This window comes from Haemaphysalis longicornis, unplaced genomic scaffold (assembly GCF_048455015.1).
Source record: "Haemaphysalis longicornis isolate Haplotype H1 unplaced genomic scaffold, Haemaphysalis longicornis Haplotype H1 scaffold_1, whole genome shotgun sequence".
In the NCBI taxonomy this organism is placed as follows: domain Eukaryota; kingdom Metazoa; phylum Arthropoda; class Arachnida; order Ixodida; family Ixodidae; genus Haemaphysalis; species Haemaphysalis longicornis.
The window spans coordinates 272,691,936-272,719,557 of record NW_027526203.1 but is presented as its reverse complement, the minus strand read 5'-3'; the positions used below and the strand labels follow the sequence as shown (position 1 = coordinate 272,719,557).

The following is a 27,622-nucleotide window of genomic DNA, read 5'->3' as shown; positions in this document are numbered from 1 at the left end:
ATGCATGTATGTATGTATTATGGGGTCGCCTTACTCGCTCAGCCTGGCAAGCGGGCTTCGCCTAGCGGCTCCCGCGCGAGAAATGAGCGATCCCAACCCACGGCGCGCTGGACAGCGGCCACGGCGGGTTCGGGCGAAAACGGAGACCTGAACTCTATCAAACACATTTATTAAATAACTAAAAAGTACACAAACCCACTGGCTGATCTTATTATGCTAACATAAAAAATAGAAAAGGTCGGTCAGGCTTACCCGGGCTGGGGGCGCTCCAACAGAGAACAAAGGGACCCTGGTCGACGGAGCGGGGGTGGCCTACGTCTGTCTCTTTCTGTGGTCAGGACCCAAGAGAGCGTCCCCTCGGGTTTTTTGGCGGAAAACAGAAGACGGCACCACCCCCCACTTCCTCCGCTCCCTCGACGGACAGCAGCGCGCCCCGCGGGCTACGCGGTGCACGGGAAAACTAAAGTGAACTAGAATACTTGGGAAAACGAAACAGCCGTGTCTCGCCTCCCGCCGCTCATGCGCGCCGCGACACCCGTCGCGAGAGCGGGACCTCCTCGGAGGAATGCGGGAATAATTCAGCATTCCCACAGTATGTATGTATGTATGTATGTATGTATGTATGTATGTATGTATGTATGTATGTATGTATGTATGTATGTATGTATGTATGTATGTATGTATGTATGTATGTATGTATGTATGTATGTATGTATGTATGTATGTATGTATGTATGTATGTATGTATGTATGTATGTATGTATGTATGTATGTATGTATGTATGTATGTATGTATGTATGTATGTATGTATGTATGTATGTATGTATGTATGTATGTATGTATGTATGTATGTATGTATGTATGTATGTATGTATGTATGTATGTATGTATGTATGTATGTATGTATGTATGTATGTATGTATGTATGTATGTATGTATGTATGTATGTATGTATGTATGTATGTATGTATGTATGTATGTATGTATGTATGTATGTATGTATGTATGTATGTATGTATGTATGTATGTATGTATGTATGTATGTATGTATGTATGTATGTATGTATGTATGTATGTATGTATGTATGTATGTATGTATGTATGTATGTATGTATGTATGTATGTATGTATGTATGTATGTATGTATGTATGTATGTATGTATGTATGTATGTATGTATGTATGTATGTATGTATGTATGTATGTATGTATGTATGTATGTATGTATGTATGTATGTATGTATGTATGTATGCATGCATGCATGCATGCATGCATGCATGCATGCATGCATGCATGCATGCATGTATGTATGTATGTATGTATGTATGTATGTATGTATGCATGCATGTATGTATGTATGCATGCATGCATGTTGAAGTTGAAGTTTATTTTGACGTTTTAAAAGAGAGTACAAGTAGTAATACAGGAGGAGGTCCCGTAGTGAAACTGTCGGGGGGACCTCCTGTGAGAAGGTGCGCAACAGAACAGCGTTAGAGTAGGCAACAAGTAAACAATACATCAAAAGAAAATGAGCAAAAACAGGCATTAAGCAATACATACATATATATATATTATATATATATATATATATATATACATACGCACACTAAATAATATCCATTTGTTGTAATACAAACAAATGCACATCAAAAATTGCAGTAAAAAGGATTAGACGTAATAGAAGAAGCACTGCTGCAAAAAAATTCCCCCGCATTTCCCTGAGGGGGAGAATGTGAAAGTGCGAATGCACGGTTGTCGGCCCGCTTGCGGCGCTTGCGCTCGGCCCCCGCAGCCCACCGCCTCGCCGCCTTCTCTTCCATCTCTTCCATCGGGTTTGTAGTATCACGTGTACACCACGCAGTTATCAAGCCGCTATAACGCCGCTGAGTCACCAACGCACGCCGCTGACGACGTAGTTTGAATGCGTTAAAGATATAAGGCGCGTCACTAACACTGATATCAGCGTCGCCTCCGTGGCTTGGTCGGTAGAGCGTCGCGCTGCGGCCGCAAAGTCCTCGGATCGAAACCTGGCGCCGGATGCTGTTTCTTTTTTAAATACAGAGGAGCACTGCGGACGCCGACGCCGCCGCCGCCGCCGCCGCCGGCGGTGGATGGTTTGGGGTCGCTTATAAAGTGCATTCGCACTTAAAAAATGAAGCTACAATAGAGACACATGGATACATTATGTCAAGGTAGATAATCTAAAACATTTAAAATGGTTTCGGAATAAATGGAGAGAGTGAGTTGATTTAAGGGGGGTGGGTAGTTCATTCCATATTGAAATGGCTGCGAATACGGCAGTTTGTTTGCCGTAGTTAGAGCGAATTTTTGGTAGAATTAGGTTATTGTGTTGTGAAAAGCGGGTGTTGTTGGGGTTAAAAAGTAACGACTGGTCGATGCAGTTGAACATAAATTCATTATTTCTTGCGGGAAAAAGCAAAATGCACATTTTTATTTTATATTCCAAAAGAAGTGGTAGGATTCGAAGGTCAAAATATAAATTAATGATTCGGATGGCTCAGTTTTGCAAAGAAACAAGCGGTGATAGATGAACATCATAGGCGCTTCCCCATGAACCTGAACAATATGTTAAATGACTGTGTACAAAACAGTAGTAAAGAGAGCGGAGAACTGGCAGAGGAAAATATGCGCGAGTTCTAATTAGTACATGAATACCAAACGCAATTTTACTAATAAGTGACTTGACGTGCAAGTGAAATTTTAAATGTTTATCGAGCACCACTCATAGGAATGTGGTGTAATCTGAAGGGTAGATAAAATGTGTGCCAAGGCGGAGATGGGGGATTGAGGTAATTTGCTTATGATGTGAGTAAAAAATTATGAAACTGGTTTTGATGATGATGATGAAGTTGAGGTTTAATGGCGCAGCAACCTTTCGGTTATAATGCGCCAAACACAAGGTAAGAAGATATCAGTGTAAGTTAAAAGTTTTGCTCAAGGTATCATAAATATAGAAATGATTATTTTTAAAAACAGTTCCGCGAGATGAAGTAGCTAAAACTGGTGTAAAAAGCCAGTGTCTCTAAAGAATTCAAAAACTTTAGTGAAAGGTACCATTGGTTCATCACCAAGTAAAAGCATTGGGTGTAAGGGTATACAAAAGGTGTATAAAGCTCTAAAATGTCTAATGCGGGCCGCTTCTAGGTATGGACAACTTATTAGGATATGCAGTACAGTAAGAGGTTCTCCACAGTGCTCGCAAATAGGTTCCTGCTCCTTTTTCAACAGGAAGCCATGTGTCAGCACGGTGTGACCTATACGCAGCCGGCACGAAATAACCTCGAAGAAACGATCTCGATGTCTACAACTTTTCCATTCAGATACGTAAGGTTTGATTAGATGTAGTTTATTTCTGGTTTGTTTATCCCATTCAGACTGCCAGTACAACTTCATTGACTTTCGTATGCTGTTTCGAATGTCCTGGTAGGGAATCTTTAACTCTGTTATTTGAAGATGCTTGGTCTCATATGCTGCTTTATCAGCAGTTTCATTTTCTGGGATGCCGATATGGCTTGGTACCCAACAAAGGACAACTCTGACCCCTGCTAATGTAAGGCAGCACAATCGGTTTTTTAGCTCACCCACAGCTGCGTTCTTTGAAGGGACAAGGGAGGTTACAGCATGTATGGCACTCAAAGAATCTGTAAAAATGGCCACTTTTTGTACTCCCTTTGCTATTACATCTTCAACAGCTGAGGTTATACCAAGAATTTCCGCAGTAAAAACGCTACTCTCATCAGCAATCCTCTTTGCTACTGTCACCGGTGGATTGAAAACAGCAAAACCTGCATGACAGGAGGTTTTTGAGCCATCAGTAAAGTAGTGAGAATAGTTACTGTGCTTGTCTTTAAGTTCGTGAAATTCTTGGCGCAAAATTTGGTGTGGAAACATCTTTTTGTCGTATTTTAACAACGACAGATCACATTCGATGGCCCTGTCGTCCCACGGGGCCACAGCGTCCGAAAAACTCAGAAGGTTTGACGGGCACATCGTGAACGAATACCGAGACATGTATTCCTCCAAACGAAGGGCAAGAGGGCGGACCACTCTGGGCTTGTTTGCATACAGTTTCTTGTACCTATTCTCAAACACTTCACCAGCACAGGGATGGTCCTTTATACATGCTGTTTTGGCGGCATATACTCCACTTAAGTATACTCGACGGTACTCCAGGGGCCATTCATTGCACTCAACGTAGAGACTGTCGATGGGGGAGGTGCGATATGCACCTGTGGCAAGTCTGAGGCCCAGATTGTGTACTGGGTCGAGTGAAGTCAGGACAGACTGGCGGGCTGACCCATACACGATACAGCCATAATCAAGACGAGACCGAACCACCGAGCTATAAATTCTTAGCATACATGTGCGGTCTGCCCCCCAGGACTTGTGCGACAAAAGTTTCAGTATGTTAAACGTTTTCATGCAGGTCATTTTGAGCTTCTTTATATGAGCTCCAAAAGTCAATTTCGAGTCAAATGTGACACCTATAAATTTGTGCTCGCGGTGTACTGGAACGGGTACATCCTTAATTTTTATATCAGGGTTGGGATGCATACCTCGTTTTCGTGTAAAGCACACACATGCACACTTCTCGGGAGAAAAACGAAAACCATTTTCATCCGCCCATTGTTGTAACCGATTTACCACAGTTTGGACCTGCCTTTCACAGATCGAGAGGTTACAGGAGCGAAAAGCGATCTCCAAGTCATCCACATAAAGGGAGTACATGACTGGCCGGGGACTAACCTTTGCCAAATAATTTATCTTGATGGCAAAAAGGGTCACACTCAGTACACTGCCCTGAGGAACTCCATCTTCCTGAGGGAATGTACGGGATAGTGTATTGCCAAGTCTTACACTGAAGGTTCGTTCCTGGAGAAAATCTTCAATACATGAAAACATTCGTCCTCTGATTCCCATTGCTGCTAAATCCTTGAGAATTCCATAACGCCAGGTTGTATCATAAGCCTTTGCCATATCAAAAACTATGGCAAGGCAGAACTGATTATTAACAAAGGCATCTCGTATCGTTGTTTCAAGCCTCACCAGGTGGTCAGTCGTAGACCGAAACTGCCGAAACCCGCATTGAAACCTATCTAGATAACCAGAACTTTAAAGGATAAAAACCAACCTAAAATTCAACATCCTCTCAAAGGTCTTGCACAAACAGCTGGTCAAAGTTATGGGTCGGTAGCTTGATGGACACTCTGGGGGCTTGCCGTCTTTCAGTAATGGTATTACGATAGCCTTTTTCCATGCTTTAGGCAGCCTACCTGTTTTCCAAATTTTGTTAAAGAACTCCAAAATCACTTCTAAACACCCATCACTTAAGTGCTGCAGAAAGGCATAGTGAATAAGGTCGGGGCCGACGGAGGTAGCCTTGCACTGAGCTAATGCTCGTTTCAGTTCATACAAAGTGAATTCTTTATTATATTCCTCTGTGTTATTGCTATAGTTTTTAATCTTGAACTTTTCAGCATTATTTTTATGCGCCAGGAATTCTTTTGTATAATTTTTATCACTAGAGACTTCTGCAAAGTGGGCACCTAAAACATCTGCTTGTGTTTCCAGTAAGTTGCACGCACCGTCTGTAGAGAAAAGTGGTATGCTGAACTGTCTGTAGTTGCCTTTAATTTCACGCAAATGGTCCCAGGCCTTTTTTGTGGGAGTGGTAGTATTTATTGTACTTACAAAGCCTTGCCATGAATTCCTTTTGGCCACTTTTCTGATTTTCCGGGCGGCAGCACGGGCTGCTTTAAAGCTCAGACAGTTCTCTAAGGTGGGGTACCGTCTAAATACACCCCATGCCTTGTTCTGCTTTTTCCGGGATTCGCGACACGCATCGTTCCACCACGGCTTTGGTTGATTGGGAATCCGTCCAGATGTTTGGGGGATCGCAACTTTTGCAGCTGTAAGAAGTTCCTCGCAGATGTAGGTATTTGATTGATTGATTGTGGGGTTTAACGCGCCGACGCAACGCAGGCGATGAGGCGCGCCGTAGTGGAGGGCTCCGGATTAATTTTGACCACCTGGGGATCTTTATCGTGCGCCGAAATCTCGTACACACGGGCGTTTTTGCTTTTCGCCTCCATCAGAAAAGCGGCCGCCGCGGCCGGGAATCGAACCCGCGACCTCGTGCTCAGCAGCGCAACGCCTTAGCCACTGAGCCACCGCGGCGGGTCAGATGTAGGTATTTGCCTCATCAATGGACATGCTGCTGTCAAATCGATCAAAGGAAACTAACTCCTTAAATCTTTCCCAATGTGCCCTCTCGAGCTTCCATCGGGGTGAACAGCTCTTGAGGGAAGGAAGGGTCTGCACTTCGCGCAGCAAGGCAGGAAAGTGATCACTTCCATATGGATCATTCACAGCACTCCACTCATAATCCATCTGGAGGTCCGGCGACCCAACACAAAGGTCTAGAGCAGAGAAGCTTCCATTACCTGCAGAAAAATGCGTCTTATCTCCGTCATTGAAAACAACTAAGCTGTTGGTAGTTACCCACTGCTCAATGAGTTTTCCCCGACTATCTATTCTTTCACCTCCCCACAAGTAGTGATGAGCATTGAAATCTCCCATAATAATTATTGGAGCTGGAAGTTGTTCAACGAGGTCATTAAGTTCTTGTAAGGACACATGATCTGATGGTGGCAGGTACAATGACACAACAGTGACAAGCTTGTTAATATAGACTTGTGCTGCAACAGCCTCCAGCGTAGTGTTAAGTTGTATCGACTTGAGAATTGTGCCTGGTGCCACCGCCAAGGCCACACCACCCGAGGCACGGGTGCAGTCTTCTCTGTCATTTCGAAGGAGGTGAAAGTTGCGAAAGATGTTGTCATGTCTTTTCGTTAGATTTGTCTCCTGCAAGGCTATTATTTTGGGTTCATATTTGTGTATAATTGCATGAATATCATCTATATTGTGCAATAATCCACGGCCGTTCCATTGGACTATTTGCACCATATGGGTGTCTTCTAGTTTTCGCTTTCGAAGTCAAGTAGGTGTGGATGAAGACATGCTCACAGAGGCACTAGGGCACACCTCCATCTCCTCCTCTACCTCTCTTGCACTGCCTTCAGTTCCGTGAATACCATTAGGGGGACCAGGTGGTTTTCCACGGCCCTTTGGCTCCTGCCGAGGGTCGGGGGGGTCCCCAGGTCGTTGCCGCCCAGGAGCAGCACCTGCAGCAGTGCCACTTCCTGAAGGCGCCTTCCTCTGAGGTACGTCGACCGTCACCCGAGGAGAGGAGGTCGATGGTGCGGCAGGGGTAGGGCCTGCACAGTCTTTTGGTGGCTTAGAAGCCACACCAGTTTCTTTGGTGGACGGGAGCTTGGCTGCCGGCTTGACTCGTTTAGGGGGCTGTGGCTCTGCGCAGTTTCCCTGAGTGGACTGCACCAGTGCCGGAAATTGAGGCAGCCCCGCCCCCTGACGGGCTACCTCAGCAAAGGACCCTTTCTGAGTGAAGGCCAGGCGTCGTTTGGCCTCCTGGAAGGACACATTCTCTTTCACCTTGATCGCTAGCAGCTCTTTCTCCTGTCGGAAGCGTGGGCACTTCCTGGAGTACGCGGGGTGTTCACCACTGCAATTCACACATTTGACTTCTTCTACATCACAGGCGTCATTTACATGTTCGGTGCTAGCGCACAGTGCACAGGTCGGTTTTCCACGGCATGACTGCTGTGTGTGCCCGTACCTCTGGCAGCGGAAGCAGCGCGTGGGGTTTGGTACGTACGGTCTCACACGTAGATTCAGGTAGCCTAGGTGTACGTTGTCGGGTAAGGTGGTGGAGTTGAAGGTTAGAACCAAATGTTTTGTGGCAATTTCCTCATCTTTCCTACGGATCTTTATTATTCGCACTGCAATAACATTTGTCTGTTCTTCTTTAAACGCCTCCAGAATCTCATCTTCAGACACATCAATCAAGTCTTCATCCGACACTACCCCCAACCTAGTATTTAAGGTGCGGTGGGCAGTTACGTGAACCTTGTGTGTTGCTAGTTATTTCATTGACAGCAGGGCATCTGACTGAAATTTTGCTTGGACCTCCACAAGGGGATCCCCGGTTGGCAGCTTTTTAACACTGTAACTTGGTCCAAGTAGATTTCTCAGCTCTCTGGCTACGGCAAACGGCGACACTTTCCTCAAGGGCTTCTGAGGGTCGTCAGATTGCATCACCAGAAATTTCGGGAAGGTCGTCTCAGTCAGTGAACGATTGCTGTTCGAACTTTGCGAGGCATTAACTTCGGTGCGCCCTCGTTTAGGAGGGCGATCAGGGTCAAGATTTTTCTTCTTTTCCATGAAAAGTAAAGTGTTCGGCAGCGGTGCTGGTCGCCCACCACGGACCCCAGCAAGGGAACGTGACTTTGTCACGCTAACCATACAGCGCTACTATAACCCCATGACGTCTAATCAAGGCTGATTATAACCACAGGGTTAACCCTTGCCGCCAGAGGGGGAAAAGAGGAAGTTCAGGAAAAGAATAGGTGACAGGACAGGGAAGGAAAGGTGACGGAAAAGAGAAAGGAGACATAGGAGGGATAGGATGTGGGGAGCGCACTCGCGCCCTGCCCCCTCTCCCCACTTCGAGCGCACGCCGGCGGCTATGGCCAAGCCGGCTGACGCGGCCGGCACGGGGGCAACCTTCTCGCAGCAATGCGCTGCGCGGTACATTGCCAACCACCCCGGTAACAACCCGTTTCGGGTCTCGGTTCCCGTTTCCTCCGCGACGCCTCGGAGGGCGCGCTCGTAGCTCTGGGAGGAGGTTGGGGAAGAACCGGTCCTCGGCAAGAGCCGAGGTCGGAGGTTGCGAGGGAGGGCCTGCTCTCTTTCGACTCATCGACCTCTTGGAGGAAGGACCTCCCTGCCCCGACCTCGGAGACCACCCGCCCCCGCGACCTTCACTGGGTAAGCCAAACCCTTTGTCTTCCCTTGCGAGAACGCTGCAGTAGGACAGGACTATCCTCCCTGCTGTGGCTGCTGGTCTGTTTGCACGCGCAACGATATTATCTATAATAAACCTGTTTATTGTTTGTTGCGAGTCCGTGGTGTCCTTTTTCGCCCGAACCCTGAGCCACGCGCGACTTTGCGCACGGCGGGTTGGGAGTCGCGTGAGAGCCGCCAAGTTATACGGCGGGACGATTGCGTAAACGCTAGCAGGTGAAGTTCGCTTCACAGGTTAGCCTTACGTAGGCGACCCCACATCTTGGCGCCCAACGTGGGGCGAAATCGGAAACCCGGACTTTGACTTTTGGCGGGGAACGACTGTCGGGACCCGAACAAAGGATGGCAGACGGCGAGTCGTGTGAGGCTCTACGCGTCTTGTCAGAACTAGCAGCAGAGCGTCGGGAGTTTATGGCCGGGGTCGCAAATTTGCGAGATTCAGCTGCTGACGCCGGCGGTTTGCATCCTCCCGTTTCCGTTCCGAGTCAGGGTATGCCCGCCGCCAACGCGACGGCGGAGAACGGGCCCGACGCGGGGAGCGCTGACCGCAGCGCTATACCAGAATTAGCGGTATCCACGGGGTCACCGCTGCCCCCGAACGGACCAGCGACAGCTGCACCTCCGGCTTCGGCTGACGCCAGTCGGCCGACGAGCGAGGCGCTTTTGCAGGATGCGATGCGCCTCATTCAGAGCATGGCGGTCGTGATGCAGACAACACTGCAGGCACCCCCCGCGCGAGCGGAGAGACCGCGCGTGAAGGTAGACGTTCCTACCTACACAGGCTACCACGATCGCGTCAGCGCGAACGAGTATCTCGACCGCCTGCAGCAGTATCAGCAGGCGATGGGATTAGGGGACGCCGAAATACTCGAGCGCATTGTTCCCGTGTCGCTGACGGACAAAGCGGCGCGGTGGTTCCGGTTGGTGGGAGAGCGCTCGCGCTCTATGGAGGATTTCCGCGCGAAATTCCGCGACGAATTCCTCCCCGCTAACTATGAGTACCGCCTGCGGCGAGAGTTGGAGCAACGCACCCAGCATCCGGACGAATCGCTGCTGGAGTACGTAAGGGCCATGGACGAACTTTATCGTCTCGCGGAACCACTCGCCACGAACGCGGAGAAGGTAGAGCGCGTCACGCGACAAGCTCACCCGACTTTCGCGGCTTACCTGAGAGGCGGCGGTTTCAGAAATTTGGATGAACTTGCCTCCGAAGCTAAGCGTATCCAGGGGGACATCCTCGCTGCGCGAGCTTATCGGCCACCACCGCCCGCGGCTCACTCACTCGAGCCTCGTTGTGCGTGGACAGGCGCGCATTCGGCGCGGTCGAACAGGACAGACGGGTCGGTAGCGGTCGCGGATGAACAATTTCGAGACAACTGGGAATTGTCAGATCGCGCCCTAGACCCCTACTCGTACGCGTTACGGTCAGCACATGCTACCGCGGAGCGCAACCAGCCGCGCCGAGGCCAGCACGCGGATCCGAGGCCGAGCGTGCAACCTCCGCTCGCCCCCGAGCGCGATGCTCCGCGTGATCGGGGCAACCAGCGGCAAGGCCGTAGCAACCGCTGCTACCGCTGCGATGAGCCTGGTCATTTTGTCCGCTACTGTAGGCACCCGCCGCCCCGAGACCACGGGCGTTCGGGAAACGGAAGGGGCCGCCGGTAAATCACATTGGGCAGCCGGCGGTCGTCACGAGTATGAATGCTTCACTCGCGCCGTTGGCTTGTCGTGTTGGAAGTTCCGCCGACGGGCCGGCGCCGTACATAGAGTTAACCATAGCTCGCAAGAAGTTCGCCGCTTTGTTAGACACTGGGGCAAGTGCTTCTTTGTTCGGTGACGAAGTGTTAGCGCATCTCCAAGAGAACAAAGTTCATCTCCGAGCGTGCGGCACAACATTGCGGCTTGCGAGCGGCACAGCACAATCGAGCGGTGCCGCGAGGCTTGTTGTTCGGTGGGAGAGACGTGTAAGGCGACAACGCCTAGTTCATCTTCCCGGCCTGACGGTGCCCATTATTTTGGGTCGAGACTTTTTGACCAAAACGGGCATCGTACTGGATATTGCTAACGGAGGGTACCGGGAGCGAGCCACCGGTGCGCTCAAAGCTTTTGTTAGGCCGCCAGCAGACTCGGAGGCACCGCGCCCCGCGAAAATGACTCAGGCAGGCGACGAGCACGACAGGCCACTAAGCCGCAAAGAGCCTCCAGCGACTGCAGCCGCGCGGACAATGGGTGCGGCTGCTGCTGAGACGGGGCAGGCAGTTCAACGCACTGACGCGGGGGAGACCTGCGCTGCAGCGAGCCAAGAGGGGACGCACCCGCTTTTATCTGCAGCGACTAGCCTAACAAAGAGGGAGCATGCGCGCCTGTCGTCGTTGTTGTATGAGTACGACGCGATGTTTACCGATCGTCCTGGCTGCACCAAGCTGGTCAAGCATAGGATAGATACGGGGGATGCGCAGCCCTGGAAATGTAATCCACGGCCAATCAGCCAGACTAAGCGGAGAGGTCTAGACAGTGCCCTAGACGAACTCCTGCAGACAGGTGTTGTTCGGCGATCTGACAGCCCATGGGGTTTTCCGGTAGTGCTCGTTGAAAAGAAAGACGGAACTTTCCGCCTTTGTGTCGACTACCGACGGTTGAATGAGTTTACGCGCAAGGATGCGTATCCTCTACCGGACATTTCCTCCCTAGTTTCCAACCTCGGCGGAGCGAAGTACTTTACGACGCTCGATGCCAGCCGCGGGTACTTTCAGGTGGAAATGGACGAGCGGGACATGGAAAAGACAGCCTTTACTTGTCACCGAGGGCTTTTTGAGTTCACCCGCATGTCGTTCGGCTTGGTGGGAGCGCCCGCAACCTATCAGCGCCTGATGGACCGCGTTCTGGGGGACGCAAAGTGGCAGCATGCCCTAGCGTACCTGGACGACGTTGTGGTGTACTCGAAAACGTTCGAGGAGCATTTGGAGCATTTGAGGGACATCCTTGAGAGGCTCAGGTCGGCGGGTATCACTCTGAACCCGGCCAAGGCGCAGATCGCAAAAACCCGAATAGAGTTATTAGGGTTTACAATCGACCGCGGCCGCATTTTGCCAAGCGCGGATAAGCTCCGGGCACTTCTGGAGTTCCCGTCGCCGACAGATGTGAGCGGCCTGCGACGCTTTCTGGGAATGGCGAACTTTTATCGCCAGTTCATTCCAGATTGCGCCGCGCTACAAGCCCCTTTAACGAAGTTGTTAAAGAAAGGGGAACCTTGGAGTTGGGGTCCGGAGCAGGAGTCTGCACTTCGCAAACTCGTCAGAGTGCTCGCGGACACGGCCGAGCTACAGCTGCCTGACTTAAACAGGGAGTTCGTAATCCAAACGGATGCATGCGACTTGGGCTTGGGAGCAGTTTTGCTTCAGGAACACGAGGGCGCGCTTCGTCCCGTAGCGTTCGCAAGTCGTTCGTTAACGCCGGCAGAGAGGAACTATTCGGTGACAGAGAAAGAGTGTCTTGCGATAGTTTTTGCTCTGCGGAAGTTCGACTATTATGTCGACGGAGTGCCTTTTGTGATTGAAACGGATCACATGGCGCTCACTTGGCTGCGGCGCCTGAACGAGCCAAGTGGCCGTTTAGCGCGTTGGGCGTTGTTGTTGCAGCGTTATGACTTCACCGTGCGCTACCGAAAGGGCAAGAACAACGTCGTGGCTGACGCTCTTTCGCGAGCGCCCATTCAAAGCGAGGCGGGCACACACGCCCGCTCCGCGAAACCAAGCAGCCAGGCCGAGAGCGGTAACGAACTTCGTGCCGTAGGCGATGAAAGGAAGGCGGACTCTCCGTCGATTCCAGGCGACAGCGTTAACCACGTAGACTTCGTCAGTCCCGTTGGTATCGCGTTCAGCAGAAGGGAGCTGTTAGAAGCTCAGCAGAGGGATTCTTTTTGTCGAAAGGTGTTCGACGGGCTCCGGGAGCCGGGCGGCCGGGCCGCCGCGCACAAGGGGGCAGCTGGTATTGCTGTCAGTGCGGAGCGCTGTGATACAGCTAGTAATGCTGTAGGCGCGTTAGATTCCTATCTGCTGGATTCAGACGGCGTCCTGCTGAGGTACATTCCATCAGAGAGCGACACAAGCGAGTCGTTCAAGGTGGTAATCCCGAGCACGTTGCAAGGAGCGCTGCTGCGCTACTTTCACGACACGTGCATCGCTGGTCACGCGAGCGGCCCCAAGACTTATCTCAAGTTGTGCCGCTTTGCTACCTGGATTGGCATGAAACGGGACGTGATCCGTTACGCCCGTACATGCCATGTGTGCCAAAGCGTGAAGCCCCGGGGCGGTCGAGCACCCGGCCTCATGCAGCCAATCGGTAGCCAGACGCCCTGGCAAATCGTGGCATGTGACATAATGGGGCCCTACCCCATTACGCCAAGCAGGAACAAATTCTTGCTGGTCGTCACGGATCACTTCAGCAAGTGGGTTGAACTTTTCCCCCTTAGGAAGCTGACGGCACAGGTGGTCATGGGGAAACTAATGGAGGTGTTTACCAGGTTTGGTTTTCCCGAGCAGCTGATAACGGACAATGCGTCCTACTTCACTGCGAAAGTGTTCGTAGACTCCTGTGCTGCACTCGGAATTAAGCACAGGAAGACGACCACTTATCATGCCCAGTCGAATCCCACGGAGAGGGTCAATCGCAACGTCAAGCACATGCTCGTTGCGTTCGCCGAGGAACACAGGGACTGGGATGCTCACATCTCTGAGCTGGGGTTCGCCTTGCGTACCACGGTGAACCGCTCGACCGGGTACGCGCCCGCTTCGCTCAACCTGGGGAGGGAACTGCTGAATCCGATGGACCGCATTCTAACGGACCGCAGCGGAGCGCCGGTTGTTTCCTCAGCACCCGCTGAGTACGCGACAAAGCTGCGCGCCAGGTTGACGGAGGCCCTGCTCAACGCCCGTCACAATCTCTCCACCGCTAGAGCGCAGCAGAAAGCGCAGTACGACCGTTCGCACCGCGATGTTCGCTACGAGGTGGGTGATTTGGTGCTGCGGCGCAATCACGTGCTCAGTGACGCGAGCAAGCAATTTGCTGCTTCGCTGGCAAAAAAGTGGACAGGGCCATACCGAGTTCGAGAAAAGGTTTCCTCCCTTGTGTACAGGCTCGTGGACATGAAGGGGAAACCGACAGGTGGGCCCGTACATGTGTGCGACCTCAAGCGCTACTCAGCGCGAGGAAGCGAGTGGGGGGAGAATGAGCTCCTCCGCCGACCGCCAGCACAGCGCCGAAACGGGGGCCGACCAACGAGCCCGGTAGAGCGCTACGACTTGCGCAACAGGCGGAAACCCTAACCGTTCTTGCGCGAGTGCACGCCTTACTGAATGTTTTCTGTGCACGTGCATGCGAATACTTTGCTCGTAAGGCGGCGTTTATGTGAACGTAGGACTTCTTGCGTTGATCCCTGATCGATTTCGCTCGGGATACATGCACGACGAGGCAGCACGTGCTGCCAGAGCAGCGTCATGAATGTTTCTTTTTGGGGGGGTGTTTGCAGTATAGAATCATGGCCCCCAGCAACCCCCCTCAGCGGCCGCCCACTTCTCCCCGTCGCCGGCAAGAGAATTCGCCCCGCCGGCCCGCTCGCTCTCCGGCCCGGCAGCGCGGCTCGCCGCGATCGACTGGCCCGGCGCCTCAGCCGCCTCAGCGGCCTGCGTCGTCCGACGTGGCGACCTGGACGCATCAGGCCGGCACTGAGGCGCCGGTGGCGTACGCCTCTTGGAGGCCGTGGCGGCGCCAGGAGCGGGCCCGGGTCGGGATGGCGCCGGAGCGCCTGTTCCGGCCGTTCCAGGGGCGGACGGTGGCGGACGCGGACCGGGCTGCGGAGGGGGCTTCCTTGCCCCTTCCACTGGGCACCCGGCTGTGTGGATGCGGCGCGGTAATGCTGCATCCCTGTCACCGTACGGGGCCCCTTCACCGGGCCCGGACGCAGGCGGCGGGCGCCTCCTCTTCGGCCGCCGCACCACCACCACCACCACCACCCCAGGGGCCCGGCGGAACCGCGGCGGAGTTGATGGTTCGGAGGGCGGCCCAGGAGCCGGAGTTTGCGCTCTGGCTCCTGCAGGTGGCAACTGTCCACGCCTCCGCCCAGGGCCCCCCGCCGGCCCCAGCTACGGGCCCGCGGCCTCTCGCCGCTGCCCCGGCCCTACCGCCCGTGGCCGCCGCCCCGGATGTACCGCCCGGAGCCGCCGCCCCCGTCCTGCCGCCTGATGCCGCTGCCCCGAACGGGCTCCCGGACCCGCCGGCTGCGAGCCTGCAGCCGCAGCACCCCGCCCCGGACCTGCCGCCCATGGAGGCCGCCGGAGTCGGGCCTGCTGGAGCCCTGGCCCAGGCGCCCCCGGGCCCCGGGCTGCCGGCGGTCCCCTGGGAGCCGGCCGGCCGCGAGGTCGGCCTGATTGAAGGGCTGTCGGCCAGCGAGGTCGATATGCTGGAGGCAATGCTGGAAAGCTAGTCAAAAAAAAAAAAAAAGAGTAGATTTGTTTTTTAATGAATAAACGTTCCTGCGGAGTCGCTACGGGTGGAGAGGATTCTTAAGGAGGGGGTATGTGGGGAGCGCACTCGCGCCCTGCCCCCTCTCCCCACTTCGAGCGCACGCCGGCGGCTATGGCCAAGCCGGCTGACGCGGCCGGCACGGGGGCAACCTTCTCGCAGCAATGCGCTGCGCGGTACATTGCCAACCACCCCGGTAACAACCCGTTTCGGGTCTCGGTTCCCGTTTCCTCCGCGACGCCTCGGAGGGCGCGCTCGTAGCTCTGGGAGGAGGTTGGGGAAGAACCGGTCCTCGGCAAGAGCCGAGGTCGGAGGTTGCGAGGGAGGGCCTGCTCTCTTTCGACTCATCGACCTCTTGGAGGAAGGACCTCCCTGCCCCGACCTCGGAGACCACCCGCCCCCGCGACCTTCACTGGGTAAGCCAAACCCTTTGTCTTCCCTTGCGAGAACGCTGCAGTAGGACAGGACTATCCTCCCTGCTGTGGCTGCTGGTCTGTTTGCACGCGCAACGATATTAGCTATAATAAACCTGTTTATTGTTTGTTGCGAGTCCGTGGTGTCCTTTTTCGCCCGAACCCTGAGCCACGCGCGACTTTGCGCACGGCGGGTTGGGAGTCGCGTGAGAGCCGCCAAGTTATACGGCGGGACGATTGCGTAAACGCTAGCAGGTGAAGTTCGCTTCACAGGTTAGCCTTACGTAGGCGACCCCACATCTTGCGCTGCGCGGTACATTGCCAACCACCCCGGTAACAACCCGTTTCGGGTCTCGGTTCCCGTTTCCTCCGCGACGCCGCGGAGGGCGCGCTCGTAGCTCTGGGAGGAGGTTGGGGAAGAACCGGTCCTCGGCAAGAGCCGAGGTCGGAGGTTGCGAGGGAGGGCCTGCTCTCTTTCGACTCATCGACCTCTTGGAGGAAGGACCTCCCTGCCCCGACCTCGGAGACCACCCGCCCCCGCGACCTTCACTGGGTAAGCCAAACCCTTTGTCTTCCCTTGCGAGAACGCTGCAGTAGGACAGGACTATCCTCCCTGCTGTGGCTGCTGGTCTGTTTGCACGCGCAACGATATTAGCTATAATAAACCTGTTTATTGTTTGTTGCGAGTCCGTGGTGTCCTTTTTCGCCCGAACCCTGAGCCACGCGCGACTTTGCGCACGGCGGGTTGGGAGTCGCGTGAGAGCCGCCAAGTTATACGGCGGGACGATTGCGTAAACGCTAGCAGGTGAAGTTCGCTTCACAGGTTAGCCTTACGTAGGCGACCCCACAAGGAAAAGGCGACTAGCTGATTTCCCCAGGGCGGGTCAGTCCTGGGGTGCCGTCTGCAAGAAGCAGGGGCCAAAGTTGCGTGTTGTTTCAGCTGAGGGGCCGTAAAGGTCCAAAAACATCCTCAGCGTCAACTCAGCAACCAGGATTCCCTTTTCCTTGGACACGGCTAAGCCACGCACAGCTGGGGCGTGGGTGGGTCCAACCCACATGGGCTCGGGGTCCGCGGTGTCGCCACTACTGTCACCTTTAACTCACAAGGTGCCCCTGCGGGGAAACTGGTTTTACTAGGGTTTATATTTAACCTATTGTTTAGGCACCAATATTATAACCTTATTAATTAAATCGTCGTTTAGTTTTTTAGTTAGGTTCGAGAGGTCAGAATCAGCCAAATAAACCGTGGTGTCATCTGCGTAAAGCATGCATTTTGAAAAATTTTAACAAGATGAAAGATCATTCATAAATAACAAGAACAACAGTGGTCCTAAAATGGAACCCTGGGGGACGCCTATATTTACTGTCTTGTATTCGGAAAGTATGCCACTGCATTCCACAGCCTGAATCCTATCTGCCAGATATGACTGCTGGCCCACAGACACCCAATGATTCTAATTTTGCAAAAAAGAATATCGTGAGTAATGGAATCAAATGCCTTTGTGAGGTCGACAAATATAGCTGATGCAAATAGGCCGCAATCAATTGATTGCTTCATGAAATCAGTTACCTCGATAAGAGCAGCCTCAGTAAAAAAATTAGACAGAAAACCAAACTGACAGGGGGTTAGTAGTTGAAATTTAGAGAGATATTCCCACAGCCTCATTACAATAAGTTTTTCTTTTCACTTGCCGAGAAACGGCAGTATGGTTATAGGGCGATAGTTATTTAACACGCCACGATCACCTTTCATATAAATGGGTACTCCTTTTCCTTTCTTAAGTTCAGACGGAAAAACGCCAGACCTAAAAATATTGTTAATGACATGGGCGATTACAATGGAAAGTTCGTTGGCGACAAGTTTTGCCCTGGCAGCATGGATTCCATCCAACCCAACCCCACAACTTTTTGGTGCTGTGATCACTTGCACTATTTCCTCGGGTGAAGTGGGTTGCTGTGGAATGAATGAGGACAGCGAGTGCAAGGTGCAAAATTTGATGTTGTGCGAGAACTGTAATTACAGAAATGGTCATTAAAACATTAGCTATTTCAGTAGGGTTGCTAAAACATTTGTGCCATCACTAACCTCCTTTATGTCAGGTGTGTGGTGCGAATGATTTAGAAATTCCTTTATGACTTTCCAGTTCTTATAGGTATTGTTGCGATTTTTATTTATTTGGTCTCGATAGTACTTTTTCTTTGCTACTTTTAATAGCATATTCAGCTTATTTGAATAACGCTTGAATGTTTGTAGATCTGTGTGTATGTGTGTATATATGTATGGAGATACATGTATGTATGTGTGTATGTGTATGTGTGTATATGTGTATGTATGTATGATGTATGTCGATCGATGCTGAGGTTTAACGCGCCGACGCTACACAGGCGATGAGGCGCGCCGTAGTGGAGGGTTTCGGATTAATTTTGACCACCTGGGTATCTTTAACGTGCGCCGAAATTTCTAACACACTGGCGTTCTCGCTTTTGGTCTCCATCAGAAAAGCGGCCGCAGCGGTCGGGAATCGAACCCGCGTCCTTGTGCTCAGCAGCACAACGCCATAGCCACTGAGACACCTACGTATGTATGTATGTATGTATGTATGTATGTATGTATGTATGTATGTATGTATGTATGTATGTATGTATGTATGTAAAAGAATATGTATGCACATATGTATGTGTATGTGTGTATGTATGTATGTACGTACGTACGTATGTATGCATGCATGCATGTATGTATGTACGTATGTATGTATTGCCGCGAACTATACCTTCTTTGCTTATTTGTGTGTTTTGTTGCCAGCGTCTGGCCGTACCCAGCCGTGTACATTGTGTGACATTCTGACCACGCTCCCTGTGCTCTTCAATACGTTGCGCACACTTTCTCATAATCAGCACACTATCACCAGTGCTAGCTCCCATGACCTCGGCAACACGATCACCTATCACCTGTACATAATCATCATCACCACTTGGAGGTTTCCTTCGCCCGAGTGTCCGAATAAACCGGTCACGCTATGCATCGTCTCTCAAGTGGTGGAGGGTGCATCTCGATCCCGCAGTCTACCTCTTGCAGCGCCACTCCTGGAGCTAAACTCGGGCCGCCGTCTGACTCAGGAGACCATGCCCATGACGCTCTATCCAGCCAGCACCACGGCTACGCCTCCCCCGCAATGCTTTGTCACCAGCCGCCTGCGAGATCCTCCCGACTTTGCTGGCCTTCGTGGGGTGATGTAGAAGAGTGGTTGGACAACTTCGAGACAGTCAGCGCATATAACGGGTGGGATGACAAGCTAAAACGGCTGACTTTCGGCTTTTCCTTTACCGAGGTCGCGAAGACTTGGTACCTCAATCACGCGGAAGGCATACCCGATTGGACGACCTTCACAACCGACGTCCGCAAGATTTTTGGGACATCGGCAGTTCACTCTGAGGGCGCGAAAAAGAAACTTGAAGCACTCCTACAACATCCATGCGAAAGCTCCACGTCTTACGTCGAAGATGTCCTCGCACTATGCCGGAAGGTCAATAAGGGTATGTCGGAGTCGGACCGCGTACGTTACATACTGAAAGGTATTAACCAGTTCGCTTTTACTGCGCTCGCCCTACAGAACCCAAAAACCGTCTCGGATGTCACCACAACCTGCCAACGTTTAGACGATCTGCAGTCGATCCGCATTCAGCAGGATACGTCGGCCACGCGCCTAGGCGACGAAGACCTTCGCGTGCTTATAAGGGAGCTGATTCGGGAGGAGCTTGACGGCCGTGCCTCCGCGTGTGCTTATGCTACCGCTCACCACTCAGCGGGCCCCAATCTTCGAGAGATAATTAAAGAGAAGCTTGCCTGTGTGCCTGGTAGGGCTGTGCCTGATCTTGCCGCTCCTTATGCCGCACATACTATTTTTAAAGTCGCCTCTGCCCGTTGCCTCGGTTACCGCACAGCCTCTGCCCGGATATGTGGCAACGATCAACCCCGCCATTCGCCCGCAGCCTTACTATCACACGTGGGGACCGCCGAGCCCCGAGCGCCTGCCTAACCGACCAGTGTATTTCTACTGCGGAATGCTCGGTTCTGTCACAGGCGTCTACAGGATGGACGGCCTGGCTACGACACTTACGAGCGCGACGTAACGAGCCCTCGCTATGGCTACCGACAGCGGGGTTACCAATCTCCGACCCGCCAGACCCCTCTCCTCCAGCCGATTCCCCTGAGTTACAACGCAATTCCCGTGATCAACGACGCCGCTCTCCCTCGCCTTTCCGCCGAGCTGTCTCGCCGCTTCGCCCCGTCGTGCACGACAGGGCTCGTTTCTCGGAAAACTAAGCCATGCAGTTTATGGAGGGGAAACTGCATCCAGGGAAAAAATAACTCCTCCAGAGCATCCCTCAAACATGTGTGTATTCGTCGAAGGCATCCACATCGAAGCGTTGGTGGATACTGGTGCAAGCGTCTCAATTATTCATGCTGATCAGCGTAAAAGGTTACGCAAGGTGAGAACACCATTTAGAGGTCCCTCATTACGTGGTGCAAATGAAACACGCATCGATCCTTCTTCATATTGTACAGTACAGCCGGTAAAACGCTTGTCTATAACAGCGATTTCAACTTCAACCAGCTACATCCGAAAACTGCCGAAACATACTCATTCCAGACATGTCGGAAGCAAAAGCGAAGGGCTAAGACTTCAGAATTCCGCAGTAGTTTTATTCAAATCCCGCTCCGGCGGGGCAGGATAGGGCTGAGAGTACGAACGCTGTGTTATAGACAAGCCTTTTACCGGCTGTACATGTCTCCATTGAAGGACTTTGTTATCCTATGCAGTGTGCTTCACTCTCCACGCGCCCATACGACCTTATTCTTGGTCGGGACTTTCATCAACATCCGCTGTTATTTGTTGCCGAATTCCTGCTATTAGCATCACAGATACCAATCATTCAACTGTCTCCCCTACAGAGCCAATTTCTTTGGTGCTTCCGACCGATCACGTCGTAACCTCCCGCAAAGAGCACATCCTTTCGGTTTCGGCTAGCACTATACTTTACGGTGATGTCCTGGTCATCCCCTGCAGCCGCCTTCTTTCCCGTGGACTTGCTGTTGCCGCGTGTCTGCTCCGTTTTTCCGAAGGGCAAGCTCCTATACCTGTGCAAAACACTACTACAGAAGACGTTCCGGTTCCGCACGGTAGCACAATTGCATCTGTCTCCGATGTCGAGGTGACCATTCTGCCTTCACGTTCACGTCCCCTCACATGCCTGGCTTCAGCGACTACTCCCTCAAAGTCTTCTCTTGCAGATACCGTCAGCCCGGACCTTACAGAATCGCAGGAAGTATCAGTCCTGGAGCTTTTAAATAAGCACCGTGCGTCGTTCGACTCCCACTCAACCGTTCTTCACCACACCACTACGGCCACGCATCGAAACCGAAGGGTCTTCAATTGTTCGCCGTCGCCGGCATCGCGTCTCCTCATCAGAAAGGCAAGTCATCGAGGAAAATGTGGCTGACATGCTGAAACGCAATGTTATTCGGCCTTCTCGTAGTCCGTCGTCGTCCCCGGTCGTGCTAGTAGAGAAGAAAGACGGCACCGTACCCTTTTGTGTTGACTATCGTGATCTGCATGCATGCGTGCATGCGTGCATGCATGCATGCATGCATGTATGTATGTATATATGTATGTATGTAGACAGAAATAAGGGTTGGCAGTCAAGAATGCCTCGGAAAGCAAAGGGGAGAATGTGGTACGGCATTTAAACAGATGAATTTTGAAAGACAAAGACAGTGGAGAAAAAATGCCCGCCGGGTGGGATCCGTGGGTTCGGATCCCACCCGGGAGGCATTTTTTCTCAACTGTCTTTGTCTTTCAAAATTCTTCATCTGTTTCAATGATCTACCGCATTCTCTCCTTTGGTTTTTAAGGCATTCTTGACTGCCAACCCTTGTCCCTGTCTTAATTCAACGAGCCCCTCATATTCCATTCTGATTCGCTACATGCGTGTATGCATGTATGCATGCATGTATGTATGTATGTATGTATGTATGTATGTATGTATGTATGTATGTATGTATGTATGTATGCATGTATGCATGTATGCATGTATGCATGTATGTATGTATGTATGTATGTATGTATGTATGTATGTATGTATGTATGTATGTATGTATGTATGTATGCCTGTGCGTGCGCCCGTGCAGTTAAGTAGGCGCGCCAAACAAGGTCAAGCATGAAAAAAAAACTAAATGCTGCCATTCCACGCTGTCCCGCAGTGCACAGGCGCACGCCGGGCGCGACTCTTGTCGTGATCGGCGTGTGAAAAGAAGCGCACGGTTCAACTGCAGTGATTCTTCTAACGACAGCTAAAGCGAGGTCTCCTCAAGCGCACGAAAAGCATCGGCCAGGATTCATCCTCAGCAAGACACATCGTCACCTCCTCAATGAGGCCCTCGTCCACCACATTGAGGCAGTAACAGGACGACTGGTTGGGGACGACTGGTAACAGGAGCTCCACCTTAGCGTTGCAGAAGCCTTTATAGAAGGGCAAATAATGTTTCTCTCTCGCTATCTTCTCATGATGCCTGGATGCCAACGGTACCGACGGTGATGAACCGCACGTCAATACTCTCGGATTGGGATGGCTACAACAAGAACCTTTTTATTTTATTTTTTTTATGACGGTGTAAGAAGAGGAAAACAATCAGGCCGCAGCCGTTTTCGCGCGCTTCTGTAGAGGCTGCATAGATTGTTAGGCCAACGAAATAATCGCAGAGGCCGCGGACCTGAAGAAAGGTTTTGAAGCTCGCAACAGCACTGCTCTAAAACTTCTCTAAAACTGCCTGTACCCAACATGTCCCTTTTTTCCGGTAGCTTCTTTTATTTGTTTTTTTCTGAAGCAAAATATTGATGTCGCTCGCACGACAAACTTTACTTTCGGTAAATCTACGCGCTTCCTTCTTGCTGCCTTGAGATGAGCGAATTGGAGAAGGTTTAGTGTTTCTGGCAGATTACGCTGAACGTAGTTTTGTTTGTTGTTTTGATATCTGGGTCGGTCATAGAATAGTGTCTTAATGCACTTTACAGAAAGTAAATAAAAGAATGAGAAAGGAGGGGGGGGGGTCATGTAGTATTGGGCGCCACTGTGTTGAGCTATGCAGCTTGTTATCTTGATTTTGATTGACTTAACACGCCGACGCTACATAGGCGATGAGACGCGCCGGAGTGGAGGGCTCCGCATTGATTTTGACCACGAGCGGGTCTTTGCCCTGCGCCGAAAACTCGCACACACGGGTGTTTTCGCTTTTCGCCTCCATCAGAAAAGCGGCTGCCGGGACCGGGAATCGAACCCGCGTCCTCGTGCTCGGCAGCATTGTTACCTTGGTGTAAATGCTTATTTCTGAAACAAAAATACCCCACTTAATTCTTGAATGACGCAAAGGGCAGTTTTGCTTTCTGCGTTTACCGCCACCACGTGTGTTAGAATGAAATAGAATGAAATAGAATGAAATAGAATGAATGAACCAAATAGAATGAAATAACCCCGATGTAGGCGGACTTTTGACTGTACGCCGTTTTAACGTTGTGATTATGCTTCGATCATTCCTTAGAAGAAGAGACGTGACGCCGTGAAGTGTTCTGTCCTTTTTAGAGCAAACACTTCCAACAAAAAAGAAAGCCCAAAAGGTACGTGTGCGCCGAGGTTCTGAACTGAAAGCCATGCCATGGGCAAAATACACGAAATGCGGAACAAAGCAGAAATATGGCCACCGGAGTATACTGCTAAACTACCCGCGGCCGCGCAACCGCGCCAAACGCAACACATAATACCAAGAAGCCTAGGGCGCCCAACACAAAAGACCGGGCGCCCAACAGAAAACTCCGACGCAGTTTGCCTAATTCAATACGCCACACAACCCAACAGCTTTGTGCCGTACTGTGCAGTGAACGTATCCAAAGTGACAAGGCGACACGCGTAGTGTCGAAGTTTCACTGTATCTTCACTTTAACGGTTATACTTTTCCTCTACACCCGAAAACATTCTTACAACTACGTAGTATACTACAGCGACGTTTTTTTTTTAAACGAAGCTGATTACTTTGATGCAAACCCAGAAAACGCTTTGTAGCATCCCTTTGACATTCAAGCAGTAGTCAAGGTCACACAAGCGCCTCGACTGTTTCGCGGCGCTGACCGAAGCGCCAGCACCGACAACGCTTTGGCCGCCGACCGAAACAATTCTCGGCGCCGATGGCTTCCGTAGTGAAAGCGCCAAATTCGCCGTTCCGAGGGGTTTCGGTGCGGAGAGGGCGATATGGAAAAAGAATAGGGGCGCGCGCCATCAGAAAATGATACAAGACGGCGCTCGCTGGATGAAAGTTTTCTGCGCGTTCGCACAGCGGAACTGCGCCGTACAGCGTCTGTTGGTCGTGTCGTGCAATTGTGTGCACGTTGCCACAGCAAGACAAAACACAGACGCTGCTCGGCGCAGTGCCGCTGTAGTGCTGTCATGTGGTGCTGACTCCCACTTACGCCCCCCGCACTTCCCCTCTCCTGAGCACTGGTAGATGAGAGAGCACTGCCCAGCTCGGGCACTGACGAACAGCTTTGGCTGGGGAAGAGAGCCCAAGAAGCCGGACGGTGTTAAGGGGTCCTGGAATAAGGACCCAGGGCTGACTACTCTACAAGAAGTTTCATTCCTTCCTTCCTTCCTTCCTTCCTTCCTTCCTTCCTTCCTTCTTTCTCCTCCTCATCCTCCTCCTCCTCCTCCTCCTCCTGCTCCTGCTCCTGCTCCGAGCTTTCGCTCGACAAACTTGGTTGATCCGCGGCAAAATTTCTAGCTACGTTTGTTCGCATGTATCGTGTCCGAGGCGCAAAACGTTTTTAGGGATAACCACCATCCACGCTCTAGAGAAATCAAATTTGCTCATCACCTCCCACCTAAATTCTGCGTCACCTTTATGTCATGGGCTGAAAAGCTTCGTGGTTATCCATTTCCACATGTTTCTAGGCGCTAATTATTCGATACGCGTACACTATCCTCGCATGAACTATTCGCACATGCGGCATTTACTTTAAGCAGAAAAATCGAACAAAGGCTTGTACGGGGCTCTCGTATTACGAAGATTAGATATATACACTCTAAGGCAATCGCATGGTTCAGCTTCACCACAATGAACTCGATCGACCAATCCATGCCGCCGACAATCAAATTTTGGCGAATGACAATCCATGACTCAATCCATTAATAAATTTGACTCAAAAAAGAATTCGTTCTGCGCTATGGCATCATGCAACGCAAGTGGGACATTCTGTGCTGCGCAGTGCCACAGCGCAGATCTTATTTTTGAGTCAAATTGTATGACTGTCGCTGTCACTCGCCGGATTCGCTGCGTTGGAGGCATGGCTTGACCAATCGAGATCATTGTGGTGAAGCTGAACCATGCGATTGCCTTAGAGTGCACTTATTTCCCTCTATAAATCTTTCAGCGTGACAAAAAAAAAATCAAGAAAAAGAAACCGGGGACATATGCCAGGTGTAAAAAATGAGGGGTGGGCTCCGAGTGACGCTTCGGCCATTTCAACAGTGCACTCCAGATCTACTATGCAGCGCAGGCTTCGGCTTGGCTGCTTGCATATTAGCCTTTAGACAAGCAGGATGCAACGCCCAACTCTTGAGCTTTCGGTGCACATTTCGTGGGTTCCATTAAACCAAAGGTTGCGCAAAGGAGCCGGGCAAAGTTCGTTGGACTCGCGGGCCTTTGTTATTTGCTCGTGATGCGTGAAACCAGCGGCTCGGAGCAGTTGCTCCAAAGTGGGCGTTCAGAGCTCAGGCGGCCTCCCTTTGCCAGAATCGGTGAACAGGGCGGTGTGACCGTTGAAAACTCCATCTGACAGACAGACGTGCCCCCCCGTGTACTGGAAATGCGGAATATCCTTACAGCACCGATAAACAGACGAGGACTTTTGATGTTCGTTTACAGGAGAGCCTTAAAGGGGCCCCCACTTTGTCCTATTCGCTTCCCTTGCTGATACGGATGAGCGGATTCGCTCGGCGGATACGCTTAGACAGGCATGAAGGAGGGCGGTGTGTAAACGGTCAATCCACTTTTTCGATCCTGCGCTTGAGACCAGCTTCGACTGCTGCATCCTTTCTATCGGCTTCGGCGATGCAGGCGTTTGTCAAATTAGATTTAGAAGAAGCGCTGACGCTACTTGTTCTCTTTTTATTTATTTTTAGCTATGTCGTTGAGGCACAGCATGCTGACGCTGTTTTTAGTTTTTTGTTGTTATTTAACGTTCCCAGAATCCCCCCGCGAAAATAAAGACAGAAAAACACTGCGCGGTGTTTTTGGTATCGCCTGTCAGTACAAGGACACTTTTTTTGTGTTTATCGCATCTGTCTATATCAGTCTACAATATCACGAACTAATTCCCACCTGGGTGTGGTTTTTAGTTTTAAAGCTTGCTCACACTTACCAAAGACATCCGATATACATTAATTCTCACAATTAGGCAAAGTGCTTCTGCAGATCGGTCGGTGAAGTGAATTAGAAAATAAATTAAGTGATATTTATTTCTCAATTCTGCTGTTATATGCTGCTAGATTTTGCTAAGTGCGGAGAGATCAAGCGAACGTCCCCTTTTTCTGGCATTAGGTAATTATTGTATGCTCGCTTCTATGCGACAACTGTCACCTGCTGGGGTAAATAATTGGCCGCGTATCTGCTCACTTAGTTGCAAATGGGTCATTCCATGCCAAACGTCCCAGCCGTAAAATCGACCATCACGGATTTGCTCAGTAAAAAGTGTGGGTCATCCTCGCATGGCCCACAATGCTCCCTGAAAGTGTTTTTGTCCAAAAAAAATTTGTTCTCTTTCTAGCGGCCCTTTTATCTGCAGGGTTTCAAGCAAACTTACGTCTGTGAAAAACTTCATGTAAAAGTAAGTTCTCTTACAATGGCCACCATTTTTTGTGAACATCATGTCGAGGCCCTGGGCTACTGTACGCCGAATGTTTAAAATATTTCTCCTTTTCTTTGCTGTGATTACGCCATTCAGAAAATACACAATGTCGAGCATTTTCAAACATTTTTAGCAAACACAAACACATTCTCTCAGCCAATGAAGCATTTGTACCTGTATCTCAGCATTGTGGAAAATCGATAAAAACTATATATACACCGAAAAAAGATTAAATGTGCGAGAAAACGTTTGTCAAACTTGGGAAAATCTCCCTTATGGCCCATATTCACCTTGAAATTGGGCATTGTTGTGCTCGGAGTAAAAATATCAAATGCGATCCATTCACTAGTACAAATGATCGCAGTTTATTTCAGAAAGTTTAATCAGAACACTTTTTGTTTTAGCAGAGAAAAAAATTTTTCAATTTGTACAGCGACACTACCTCACCCCGTTGTTCCGCGAGCATCTTCTCTGCACGGCATGCACCTGCCTGCATGAAAGAGCCGCGAGCCAGCGGGTTTGCGCTACAAGAATACCTTTCGCCGCAATGGTAGTTCGTAGCGTCAGTACAGGAAAAAAGAATAATTCGCGTGTTAGTGGGAAAAGTACAGCGTGGAGCTAGTGGTGGTGCGCCCATTCCATGAGTACGGGTAACTCAGCAGCTGCACATCAGATGTGCATTTAAAGCATCGGGTTATGCAATTCCCGCTAACGCATAAAAATAAATCCACTTAACTCGATGACTCAACCGCTGTTTATTTCGTAATTTTAGG

General features: G+C 51.0%; 2 protein-coding genes across 2 annotated transcripts; both read left to right on the top strand.

The window, feature by feature from the left end:
* Positions 1 to 8,268: 8,268 nt before the first annotated feature.
* LOC144145895 (uncharacterized) lies at positions 8,269 to 15,484 on the top strand. The gene is made up of 2 exons (XM_077677731.1): positions 8,269 to 8,929; positions 14,493 to 15,484. Exon 2 carries the CDS (start codon positions 14,502 to 14,504, stop codon positions 15,444 to 15,446), a length of 945 nt encoding a protein of 314 aa, XP_077533857.1. The 5' UTR covers positions 8,269 to 8,929; positions 14,493 to 14,501; the 3' UTR covers positions 15,447 to 15,484.
* On the top strand, positions 8,940 to 10,630 carry LOC144158947 (uncharacterized). The gene has a single exon (XM_077690155.1). It carries the CDS (start codon positions 9,308 to 9,310, stop codon positions 10,628 to 10,630), a length of 1,323 nt encoding a protein of 440 aa, XP_077546281.1. The 5' UTR covers positions 8,940 to 9,307.
* Positions 15,485 to 27,622: the final 12,138 nt, after the last annotated feature.